This window comes from Berghia stephanieae, chromosome 4 (genome assembly GCF_034508935.2).
Source record: "Berghia stephanieae isolate SIO BIC M18660-M18661 chromosome 4, UCSD_Bste_1.3, whole genome shotgun sequence".
NCBI lineage: Eukaryota > Metazoa > Mollusca > Gastropoda > Nudibranchia > Aeolidiidae > Berghia > Berghia stephanieae.
The window spans coordinates 77,157,596-77,170,095 of record NC_088363.1 but is presented as its reverse complement, the minus strand read 5'-3'; the positions used below and the strand labels follow the sequence as shown (position 1 = coordinate 77,170,095).

General features: G+C 39.2%; 1 protein-coding gene across 1 annotated transcript in view; it reads right to left on the bottom strand.

The window, feature by feature from the left end:
- Positions 1-12,447: 12,447 nt before the first annotated feature.
- The window catches only part of LOC144971850 (uncharacterized), a 492-nt gene continuing 439 nt past the window's right edge, over positions 12,448-12,500 (bottom strand). Inside the window, exon 1 of the mRNA XM_078912926.1 lies at positions 12,448-12,500. This exon is cut by the window's right edge and continues 439 nt beyond it. Coding sequence (XP_078769052.1) covers positions 12,448-12,500 — 53 coding nt within the window.

Genomic DNA, 12,500 nt, shown 5'->3' with positions numbered 1-12,500 from the left:
TCTCCTGCTAGAGAGACTTTCCGCACGTTCCTCGATATAGCTTCCCTTTATATTCTTATTTTAACACTGGATCTTTTGTCAGACGTCATTTACTCAATTTATCAATTTTTAGTTGCAGTTTCCAAGATGTAGAACAAACCTTGATTGATTGGTAAAAGTTTAAAATTTCCTTTTAATATGCCCATTGTTTAGGTTCTCCCCTGTTATTATCGTTGAAGTATTGAAAGATAGTGCAACAGCAGTCCTGGGGATTGTTGGAATTTTTTTTCTTTTAGGGTGAACTCGAGGTCTGAAGATTTATTCTATTTGGGTTAGTAATAGGTTGTAGTAAAGGTTCTAATATGTTTTTTTTCCTATTAGGATTATTTAAAAGGTACCAGATTTTTTTTTCCTTTTAGGGTTAGTTAAAGGAATACTTGGGCTGTTTCCCTTAGCTTGAGGAACGTGTGGAAGGCCTTCCTCCAGCATGATCCATCAAGCAGTGCATGGTATACTGGGGTTAGTTTCCATATAGCAATTATGTGGGGGGGGGGGGGGGACAACTATCAAAACAAGCAAACAAATAAACAATTGTTTCTACGACTAATACGTAAAACAGCGGTATGGTTTAGTTTTATAAGCTGAGTATCCAAGTTTGACTCACTCCACCACATGTTATGGCGTAGAGAAGTGCAAGAAAAAAAAACAAAAGAAAACCAACCCCCCCCCCCCAAAAAAAAAAACCCAAAGAAAACAAACAATATGTTAATTCATTTATTTATCATCGACAGGCATTGTAAACCGCATTCTTAAATACGTGCTGCACACTACGACAGAGAGAGAAAGAGGAAGTTTGAGAGAGAGGGAGATGGAGAGAGAAGAGATGGAGAGAGAGGGAGAGAGATGGAGAGAGAGAGATAGAGAGAGAGAGAGAGAGAGAGAGAGAGAGAGAGGGGGGGGAGAGGAGAATACAACATCAAAGAACAAACCTTGTATATTGCGTCTCAATGACGTCAAATGACTTCAAAAAACAAACATACAATTAAATCAAACATTTTTAAAAATCAATAAAGTGCATTATATATTAATGCACTCATTATTTTAATGCATGTACATATATCTAAATGTATATCTTTCGTTATTCATTATTTTTGACATTCAGAATTGCCGAATAGCTTTTTCTCTCTTTTTTTTTTCTTCAAAATTAAGTCTTCATGCTCTGTTCGGTTAAACTTACTTCAACGTTCCTTTAGACGAGAAACAGTAATATATAAAATTTATGGACCATGAAACAATTCGATGTGCTGTTGGTCTTTTTATTACAATTTGTCAAATCATTTGCACCATCACACAAATGTAAATTTGCGTCCCTTGTACAAGAAGAAACGATATTGTAGCATATCTTTATCTTTGAAAAGACCATATCGATTCTTGATCAATGATTAATCAAGTACGACGTGGTCAGCCAAGATATTACTTTTCCTTGACAGGATCGCGTTCAATCAAATGCTCATAAATTCTGTCTGCCAAAGCAATCATAACCCTTAAATTGATAAAATACCTTTTTTTTCCATTTTGGCCAAGACAATTTTGTTACAAATATCAATCGATACAGATAATGCTCGTCTTATCAAAGTCTCGAACTTGGGACTTTAAAGCAGATTCGATAATTTTTGAGAAGTTGAGGGGGGGGGGGGCTTAATTGATCGATATTTTAAGAAATAAAACTGGTCAGAAACTTCTGGATTTGTTTTTGGGTATATGCATTTCAAAAGGCCCCGTGTGCCGTTTCCGCAACTTTACAAAGACATGAGAAAGAAGAACATGAATGGAAAAAAAAACCAACCCTAAACAGTCATGCAAGTAATGTTTCGAAGGATTCTATATACAAAGAATTGCTCATTATTCTGCAAGTAGTTCCAAACATTGATTTCTCTCAGGGAAAAATGCTATAACATTAATATATTTTTTCTTGTGAATAGGAGTATAAATTTGGATGTTTATTGTTAACGTGTACATTGGATGTTATTCTGTTTTGTGAAGAAGGGTGGAACAGAAATTGCAGTTTTTCTAGGTTATTGACGAGTGTAGCTATTGTCGTGAGGCATTATGTTTTCTACGTTTCAACATTTGACAAGTTTCATGGTGATCCGTTAACAAATTTTTCAAAGATCATTGAAGCTGACTTACGTGACTGCATTATGTCGTCTCCAAATAAAAGTTGCGATTTAAACCCCATAAATACTGCCATTCTAAAAAGTGCATTGATGTAATTTTAACACCATTTACATGTATTGTTAATAATTCGTTGCAGTCAGGTGCTGTACCAGACATTTACAAAGTTGCTCATGTCAAACCCCTTTTGAAAAAAACCTGATCTAGATAAAGAGAACTTAAAAAACTATCGCCCTGTCTCTAATCTTCCTTTTCTCTCTAAAAATTTTTGAAACAATTACAGTCTCATCTTAAAAATAATTGTCGTGAAGAAACATTTCAGTCGGCTTATAGGCAGCATCATTCGACGGAAACTGCACTTGTTAGGGCTGTTAATGATCTCCTCTTTGTTATAGACAATGATTCATGTTCTTTGCTGAATTTGATTGACCTATCGTCTGCTTTTGATACTATTGATCACCATCTTCTCCTCAATCAAACGTCTTGAAATTACTTATGGCGTGTCTGGTGCAGCGCTTTATTGGTTTAGGTCATATTTGTTTAATCGTAAACAGATTATTACGGTGGAGGAATATAGATCTGAGGAAATCATTCTTGATTGTGGGGTTCCCAAGGGTTCAGTACTTGGACCCGTTCTTTTTGTTCTGTACGTTGGACCTCTGTCTAAAATCATTAGAAGTTTCGGCCTGTCTTACCACCAATACGCTGATGATACGCAATTGTACTGCGTTTCCAAAACGAGAAATTTACAAGAAGTATCAGCCGATAGTATGAATTGTATCCAAAGTGTTGAGAAATGGATGAATAAGAACAGACTGAAACTGAATGATGACAAGACAGAGGTGCTGTATATTGGGAACAGGAAGTTGAAAAGTGAAACAGATTTGAAACTGGGGGATGCCTCCATTCAAATTGTTGACAAAGTGAAAAACCTTGGCACATTCTTAGACTCTGGACTGTCGATGGAGCATCAGGTTAATAATTTGGTTTGATCTATCTTTTTCCAACTAAAAAGATTGCTTCCATTAGACGGTTCATATCTGAGGATGTGACCAAACACCTTGTTGTGTCCCTCGTACTATCGAAATTGGATTATTGCAATGCTCTGTTGTTTGGCGTTTCGCAATATAGTCTGAGACGTCTTCAGATTGCCCAAAACAGCGCTGCCAGACTAGTATTCATGAAGCGTAGGTGCGATTCTGCCAGACCTCTGCTTCATGACCTGCATTGGCTGCCTTTTGAGAAAAGGATTAAATTCAAAGCTTGTGTTTTAGTGTATCGTTGTCTTGAAGGTACTGGCCCTTCCTACATTTCGGAACTAATTGAAAGATATTCAAAACCCGGCCCTTACGTTCGGCCAGTGATTCCACCAAACTAGTTGTCCCTCGAATACGGAAAAATGCTGGAATGAGATCCTTTTCTCATTTCGGACCCTCTGTTTGGAACGCCTTACCACAGAGCATTCGTGAAAAAGAATCTTTGTCTATTTTTAAATGTTCGCTTAAAATATATCTGTTTCGTCTTTAGTAGATGGTATGAGAAGCAAGATAGGTCTGTCTGGTTTCTATCGTGTGTTGTGTGTGTGTGTGTGTGTGTGTGTGTTTGTGTGTGTGTATGCTTGTGTGTGTGAATGAGTATGTTTCAGCCAAAGTAATTTGTAATTTAAGCAATTAGAGTCTGGTGTCTCGGAGTTATAGCGCTATATAAGTTTTCAGCATTATTATATATTATATTATTATTATTATATTATTTATTATTATTATTATTATTATTATTATTATTATTATTATTATTATTATTACGTTTCTCAACAACCTGCAATTAATGTTTTCCCGAGACATATTAGACACATCTTGCGTGTCTTGACAATCGATATTAAAAACATTACGCACATTGAGCTTTATTTTATCACAAAAGAACCATTTCCCGTCCTTAACACTGGGAAAGAATTCTACTATAACTGAGCGACATATATAAGATATTAAATGCAGAAAATATCTCGCCGTGACCCTCCTCGTGGATCTTCTTCCTTGTCGCTGGTGAGGGGGCTTGAGGCATACGGAGGGCAAAGGAGTAAATCCCGGTTGACCGTCACGGCGAGACCATCCCGGGTATCGAGCCAACGAGCCACATGAGCTGCTCGCCCGGTATGTGACTAATAAGGACCCAACCCGGTGCCCGAATGGCCACCGCCATCCCGGGCGCCACACTATAATGTTCAATAATGAGTCACACAAAACAGTATATTCAATGGCGAAGCGGTCGGCCGCCTAGCCAAATACTACCGCGTTCGTGTCGCCAGGGTCGTCGACACGTTCGAGAAGTAAGCGAACGTCCTAACACACTTTCAACTGGAAAATGCGATATCGGGAATAGCGACCTGACCCATATATTATCCCTCAATATCGAGAATATGGCAAAAAAAAGAGCTTTTGTCAAAGCTACTGACTGACCATATCGTCGATATTCTCCTATTACAGGAGACCAAAATTTACACAGGCGCGCAATCTTCTCGATTCCAGATCCCAGGCTATACGGTCGTCCAACGAGAGGACACTTCGAGGCTCAATGGGGGCATTGGCGTTTACGCTTAAGAGCCATCGAAGGTAAGGGTCATAGAGAGTGCAACGGACAGCAATGGGGTGAACCGAATTTCCATGGAAGTAGGTGGACTGTGTTTGCATAATATCTACAAACCACCTAGAGCGACTTGGATTACACCATCGGTACCGGTGGTTAGCCAACCTTCCATCTGTCTGGGAGACTTTAGTAGCCACCATCACGAATGGGGCTACCGAGACTGCAAAAGGCAGGAAGACAACTCTGCTCATGGATGGACTGTAACGATCTACACCTAGCGTACGATCCTACAGCCAAGGGTACCTACAGGGGTACCTGCCATAAGAAGGAGTATACTCCAGACCTCACCCTCGTTACGAAAGTCGCGAAAGGTGAACCGCTGCAGTTGAAGCGAACAGTATTCGGGGACTTTCGGCACAGCCAGCACAGGCCGGTTCTTGTCACAGCAGGGGTGACAATACCGAGGGTGCAGTCTCTCCCACTTTGCAGATGGAACTTCATGAAGGCTAACTGGGAGGAATGCAGTTCCTATATCGAGCAGGTTTGTCCTGCCATTCCTCCCAAGTCCGAGAATATAACTAGATTTAACAGACTACTGGTTAAGAGCGCTCAACGCTCTATTCCACGGGGCAAACGGAAATTCTACACTCCTTGCTGGACGGAAGAGTCGGAAAATCTGTACAAGGAGTACCAGCAGACCCAGTCCCAGGACGTAGCCGATAGACTACTTCAGTCTCTGGCAGAGGGAAGGAAGCAACGGTAGCAGGAGACCGTGGAAAGTCTCGACTTTACACACTCCAGCCGCCATGCTTGGCGTCTGATAAAGATTTTGGATCCGGACCGGAATTACGCGAAGGCTGCACCGGAATGTGAGGCAGACACAATTGCCAAGAATATAAAGAACCGTAGCAAACGGATCCCTATTCATGTTTTTGAGCGCGGTGTCCACAAGACGTACCGTACGATTTTGGACTCGCTGCCTGCGGAGGAGTCAAACTGGACGTCCCCGTTCAGTCTCCTAGAAGTAGGTGCAGCCATAGCGATGTAAAGAACGGCAAAGCAGCAGGGATAGACGGCGTATATCCCGATATGGTGACGCATCTGGGCCCCAGGGCACGGGCCTGGCTGGCAGAGGCAATGTCTGACGTCCTTGCGAAATTAAAGCTCACACAAGTAAGGAAGCACGCGAAGATAGTTGCCATCATGAAGCCCGGGAAACCGGCGAAGGAGGCCGACAGTTACAGACCCATATCTCTATTGAGCTGTCTTTACAAATTGTTGGAGCGAGTTCTATTAAACCGATGGGGGCCGGTCCTAGACTCTGCCCTGCCACCCGAGCAGGCGGGCTTCAGGGAAGGGAGGTGCAGCATGGAACAGGTCATTGCCCTTACAGAGCATATTGCGCAAGGGTACGAGAGGAAACAGCAAACAGGTGCTGTATTTATAGACCTATCAGCGACGTACGATACGGTCTGGTGCGAAGGATTAATGCTCAAACTTGCAAAGATCATAAGGTGCAAAAAGACCTGGGAGACGCTACGAGTAAAGTAAGGAAATTAAAGAATGGGGTCCCTCAGGGCCCGGTACTTGCGCCAATGTTGTTTAACGTTTACATTAGCGATATGCCGAACACTTCCTCCCTGAGGCTGGGATACGCGGACGACTGGGCACTCGTGACTCAGAGTAAAGTGTGGACCCGTCTCGAGAGCGTACTCAGCGAGGACGTCACCAGACTCAAATCCTACTTGGACAAGTGGTACCTGAAGATGAACACTTCAAAAACCGTGGCCACTGCATTCTACCTCTGCAGTGCATGGCACACCCGTAAACTGAACATCCTCGTCGGTGACCAGCCACTCCCATATGAGCCGCATCCAAAATATTTAGGGGTGACGCTGGACCGCAGCCTTGCCTATCGGGTGCATCTCGAAGCACTATGCTATTCCACCACGGAGTATTGCGCTTCAGTCTGGGGTAGAAGCAGAAACGTTGAGAAGATAGATGTAAAACTTCGCAAGTCAATGCACATAGTGTCAGGAACGCTGGCAACAGCCCCTAGAGAATGGGGCCCGATGATGGCAGCGATCCAACCCCCCGATGTCTGGAGGGAGACGATTACGGTAAACTGGCTAAATAAGATCCGAGATACCCCTCTGAATCACATTGTGGACGACGCCCCGTTTCTAGCCGAATTAAGTCCCGACAACCCTTGTATGCAGCTTCCCTGACTACGGATAGAGATGCATGTATGAGATGGAAGTCGGTTTGGACGAATTCAACCCCTCGTGGGGGCGGGGACGTGCACTCCTCTAAGCTTGGTGAGAAGTTGCCAGGCTTTGATACCAGTAAGAAGAGACACTGGGTGGCTGCGAATCGGCTTCGGTCGAGGAGCTGCCTAACAGCAAGTGCGCTTCATCAGTGGGGATTTTCCACCTGTCCCACATGTACCCGATGTGGGGAAGAACCCGAAACGGCAGAGCATCTAGTTGAACGGTGTGTTGTGACGATGCTACCGGGCGGGTTCGCAACGGTGCACGAGTGCGGACCGAACTTTGCTGATTGGGTCGATCGTCATAACGTAGTAGTGTGAGAACCATAAGAGGCTGCTGTCGTGACCAAAACGAATAGCTCCGTGGAGTTTTCTTACGAAGTCGAAAAATGTCTTGTCTAATAAGACAATCGAAATTGACTTCAAATTTTATTCAACACTTACACGATAAATTTGAGTTGATCGACTTATCATTACGTTTATTGAACGAGCACCATTCATTGAATGGACAGCCGTGTTTTTTTTCTATTGAACGTTGTCCTCTGGCGTAATAAAACATCCTATAAGAAGAGCTCGGAAATCAAGATAACGGAAAGAAGCAATTTATCGCGCTGACACAATTTTGGCAGCACTACTATTTTGTCTTAAAGACAAATTTATGATCTTCAGTTTTGCATGCAAAAAGGCGGTTGTTAAATATCTCTTTGTTGTATAAATCTATAGTCTTTACTGTAAATAGCTTGTTTTTATTTGCTATAAAATGAATACTTTATGTTATTTCGAAACAAAAAGATATTTTTTTTCTAAACAATTATTATTTGGAAAAATCATGCACAATTATTATTTGGAAAAATCATACATATAAGTTTGAAAAGAAACTTTAAAGATTGACTTGCTTAAAAGTCTGTAGTAAAGTGTGTGTGGGGGGGGGGGGGGGGGGCGTCCATCGCTCCACAGTAATCTAGTTTTAAAATAATTTGGCGTTTAAAAGGGAAAAGTAGTGTGAATTTTAAAAGCCTTAAGTTAACCATAATCATTGAGATAAAGATTACTTTATAGAGAAATAAGAGATTTCTAAGGTAAATACTTGAATTTAGACCCAGTAAGCCATTAAAATGGAAATGGTTCTACGCATGGCGGAAGTCATCGTATTTTAACAAGTCCTTTCCTTTTTATCTATTGTCACATCTCACTGAAGAATTTGCGCCAGGCGGGTAATTTCTATCGTGCGATATCATATTAGTATACAAGAGCATCAACAAAATCCAATTTTTTTATTTTTTTTTTGTGTGGGCGGATAGGCAGATTGTACCGATAGCCGAAAATAATTCTTTTTGTCCGAGGAATTAAAAACAAGGCTCTAAGTTACATTATTGTATTTCCCTCGTTTTGTTTTAAAGTTAATCGATATTGTTAGCAAATATTTCGTGAAGAATTTGTAATGCATACACAAATACAACTTGTAAATATTAGTTCATTTTTCAAAATCAGTTATTGACCCATGGATTGCAGCGGTCTCAGTTTCTATGAAAGTGTGAGGTTAATCACTGCGACACGGATAAAGGCTAGATATCGGTATAATAATAATAATAATAATAATAATAATAATAATAATAATAATAATAATAATAATAATAATAATAATAATAATATATATAATAATAATAATAATAATAATAATAATAATAATAATAATAATAATAATAATATAATAATAATAATAATAATAATAATAATATAATAATAATAATAATAATATAATAATAATAATAATAATAATAATAATAATAATAATAATAATAATAATAATAATAATAATAATAATAATAATAATAATAATAATAATAATAATAATAATAATAATAATAATAATAATAATAATAATAATAATAATAATAATAATAATAATACTAATAATAATAATCATAATCATAATGATAATAATAGTAATAATAATAATAATAATAATAATAATAATAATAATAATAATAATAATAATAATAATAATAAGAAGAAGAAGAAGAAGAAGAAGAAGAAGAAGAAGAAGAAGAAGAAGAAGAAGAAGAAGAAATCGGTTTTAAGCTAGAATTGTTTAGAAGCTAAATAATATAAGATTTGGATTTAGTTCATATGATGATTTCTTGGGGAGGGTGACAATAATTTCTATACGTACGAAAAGCTACACATTTATATATCTGATTATTTCAATTTGAAAAGTTCTTATCAGCATCTGGTTCAAATCGACATAAAACCAGTTGGGAGCCGTGGGTCACATTAGGCCGTATTGTTACTTTTATCATGGTGGTTGTCTCCAAACTTTAGGAATAACATCAACAACGATCATTTCAACTATTAGAAAGAGGATAACCCGATATTTCGGCCACATCAGAAGGCACGACTCACTACAGAAGACCATTGCAGAGGGAAAGATAGAAGGCAAGCGTGGTCGAGGACGAAGAAGGACAAACTGGCTTGGAAATGTCGCAGCGTACGTAGGAAGCCCCATAAATCAATGTGCGAAACTCGCAGAGAGAGAGAGAGAGAGAGAGAGAGAGAGAGAGAGAGAGAGAGAGAGAGAGAGAGAGAGAGAGAGAGAGAGCCATGATCTCCAACGTCGTGTCCGACATGGAACATCGGTAAAGTAAAGTCTTAGACAAGAGCAGCCAGTTTAATTTTTGCCACTGTACATTTGGTTACAAAAACACACTACAGTAACTGGTGCGATTCATTCAAAATGTAGATGTAGACCTGGCAATATTTCATGACAATTTTGTCTTAGTTTTTCTGTATAAAGCACAGTGTCGCCATTTTGTATTACAAATATTACTTTTTTGTAGTTGTAAACGCGGAGATTAACAATTATATCCTGGAAAGTGTATTCAAATGTGAGGCTGTTTTAAACTAACTCCATGTTTAAAAGGAATTGATCGGGTGAAGGGTGGTGGTGGGGGGGGGGTCTCGATAGCTCAGTTGGTAAAGCACTCGCTTCACAATCAGAGAGTCCGAGATCGATCCCAGGTGCAGTCGAGATTTATGCCTGACCCTCCTGTCCACCCATCAGGTAGCTGTGTCTGTTATATCTGGCGAAGGTTACTTTGCGATAGACTGGCGTCCTATCCAGAGAGTAGCAAGCCATTGCTATTGTTCGTTTCACGCTATAGTAAAGAGAGAGAGAGAGAGAGAGAGAGAGAGAGAGAGAGAGAGAGAGAGAGAGAGAGTCGGGTAAATCACATAAGTTTTATAGGATGATTACTTTTATCATAAAAACTTCTGTAATAAGAATTGCAAATTCCTTCCGAGGGTTTTTAAAAAGAGAGAATAAAGAGTTAACTAAAATCCAGTGACTTAGATCTAGTGCTCCTATATGACGGATATGACAATGGCAATTGCGATCATATTTTCCAAACGAAAAAGCAGCCTTGCATGTCTTGTGTTAATAGCAGTCTGAAGGTGCAATAAATACACTCTTGACTAGGAAATGACTCGGAATCTAGTATATTATTATCCTATTCTAGAGTCTGTACAGCCTTAGTTTGTAACTTCATCATTTAATCGGATGGCAACACATTCGAAGGAGTCACTGGAAAGAGGGGGGGGGGGGGGGGGTGTACAAGTTCTGCGGTGATTAGGTTGCAGCTATTAGGGAAAGAGCCTTTGTCATGGATCTCTGTTAGGGCAAGGATGTCATAAATGTAGTCGCTACAAAAGTATATTAGAGTCTTGGTCAAACCACCGCAGTTCCTAGAGGTGATTGTCAGCTGGTCATTCATCTTCAGGCGACTTCGCTGTTCCTAACAATGATGATGATGATGATAATGATGATCATGATGATGATGATGATGATGGTGATGATGATGACAATGATGATGATGATGATAATGATGATCATGATGATGATAATAATAGTTATATTAATGATTATAATATCAATAATAATTTTTGGATTGATGGCAATAATGATGATGATGATGGTGATGATAATGATGATGATGATGATGATGATAACGATAGTAAATGACTTGACTTGACTTAGATGCCTTTCGCGTCTCGACCGAAAGATCGGGTCGCCTTGGCTGTTTCCAGTATTTCCTGTGTGAGGTGTCTCCAATATTGCCGGTCCTCTGCTAGGGTTCTCAGATTTTCAAGGTCCCCTGCCGTTATGAGACTAATGCTTTGTCCAAGTGTTGTGAGGTTTTTGTTTAGGATCACAGGGAGTGTTATGATCGGTCTTCCTCTGAAAAGGTTCCCGTGTTTTTGGAAGTATCCCGACATGGCTTGGTTAGCTGGTATGTTTTTGTCCCTGCGTAGTATGTGACCGAAAAGTTGCCATCGTTGTTGTAAAATGTCAAGGGAGATTGGTCTTTCTTTTGTGATCTTATAGAGTGATTCATTTGAGATCTTTTTTGGGTATTTGATGTCCAGTACCCTTCTTAGCTTTATTGGATCAACACCAGCAAATATAGACATCATACAAAATACCCTCATGAAATATAACCTCCAAGTCAATGCCAATAAAACCGAATTTACAACAATATCGAGGAACAAAGAGGAATGGAAAAGAACAAAGAAAGTCGGCTCACTAATTGGAGACATCGAGGATGTACAAAGAAGAAAACAGCTATCAAACGCCGCACTCAGTAAACTCACCAATGTATGGATTAGAGGTGACAAAATAAAGAGAAAAACCAAACTGAAACTGTACCGTGCTCTTGTAAAACCGGTACTTCTGTATAACTGCGGCACTTGGGCGTTGACAAAATCCGAAGAAGAACATCTGGATGCCTTCCATCGCACACAGCTAAGAAGGGTACTGGACATCAAATACCCAAAAAAGATCTCAAATGAATAGTAAATAAATAAGTGTATAACTGCTACTACTACTACTACTACTACTACTACTACTACTACTACTACTACTACTACTACTACTACTACTACTACTACTACTACTACTATTAATAATAATAATAATAATAATAATAATAATAATAATAATAATAATAATAATAATAATAATAATAATAATAATAATAATAATAATAATAATAATAATAAACTATTCTTCTATAGCTCTAAATGCGAAGCCTCAAAGCGTTTTACAATAAACTTATCAAACCATAAACACACTCATACCGAACCAAACACACACACATACATACATACATACACACACACACACACACACACACACACACACACAACAATCGCACACACTAACTATGCAAGTTTTACAATATGATATTGACATTCAACAAAATGGAATAAAAAAATAAAAGGAATAATTTACTCATCAAGAAGAAAATTTAAATTCCTACGATAAACATTTCTGGAAAAGATGAGTTTTCAGATTTTTCTTAAAATGTTCTACGCTGTGGGTGAGCCTTACTGACAAAGGAAGCGAGTTCCAAATGGTTTATACTATCGCCGAAATTAGTAAGCGGTGTTTATGGAAATTTTAGTAGCTGGATCTCCGATGACCTAAGCTGGCAAATTGGGG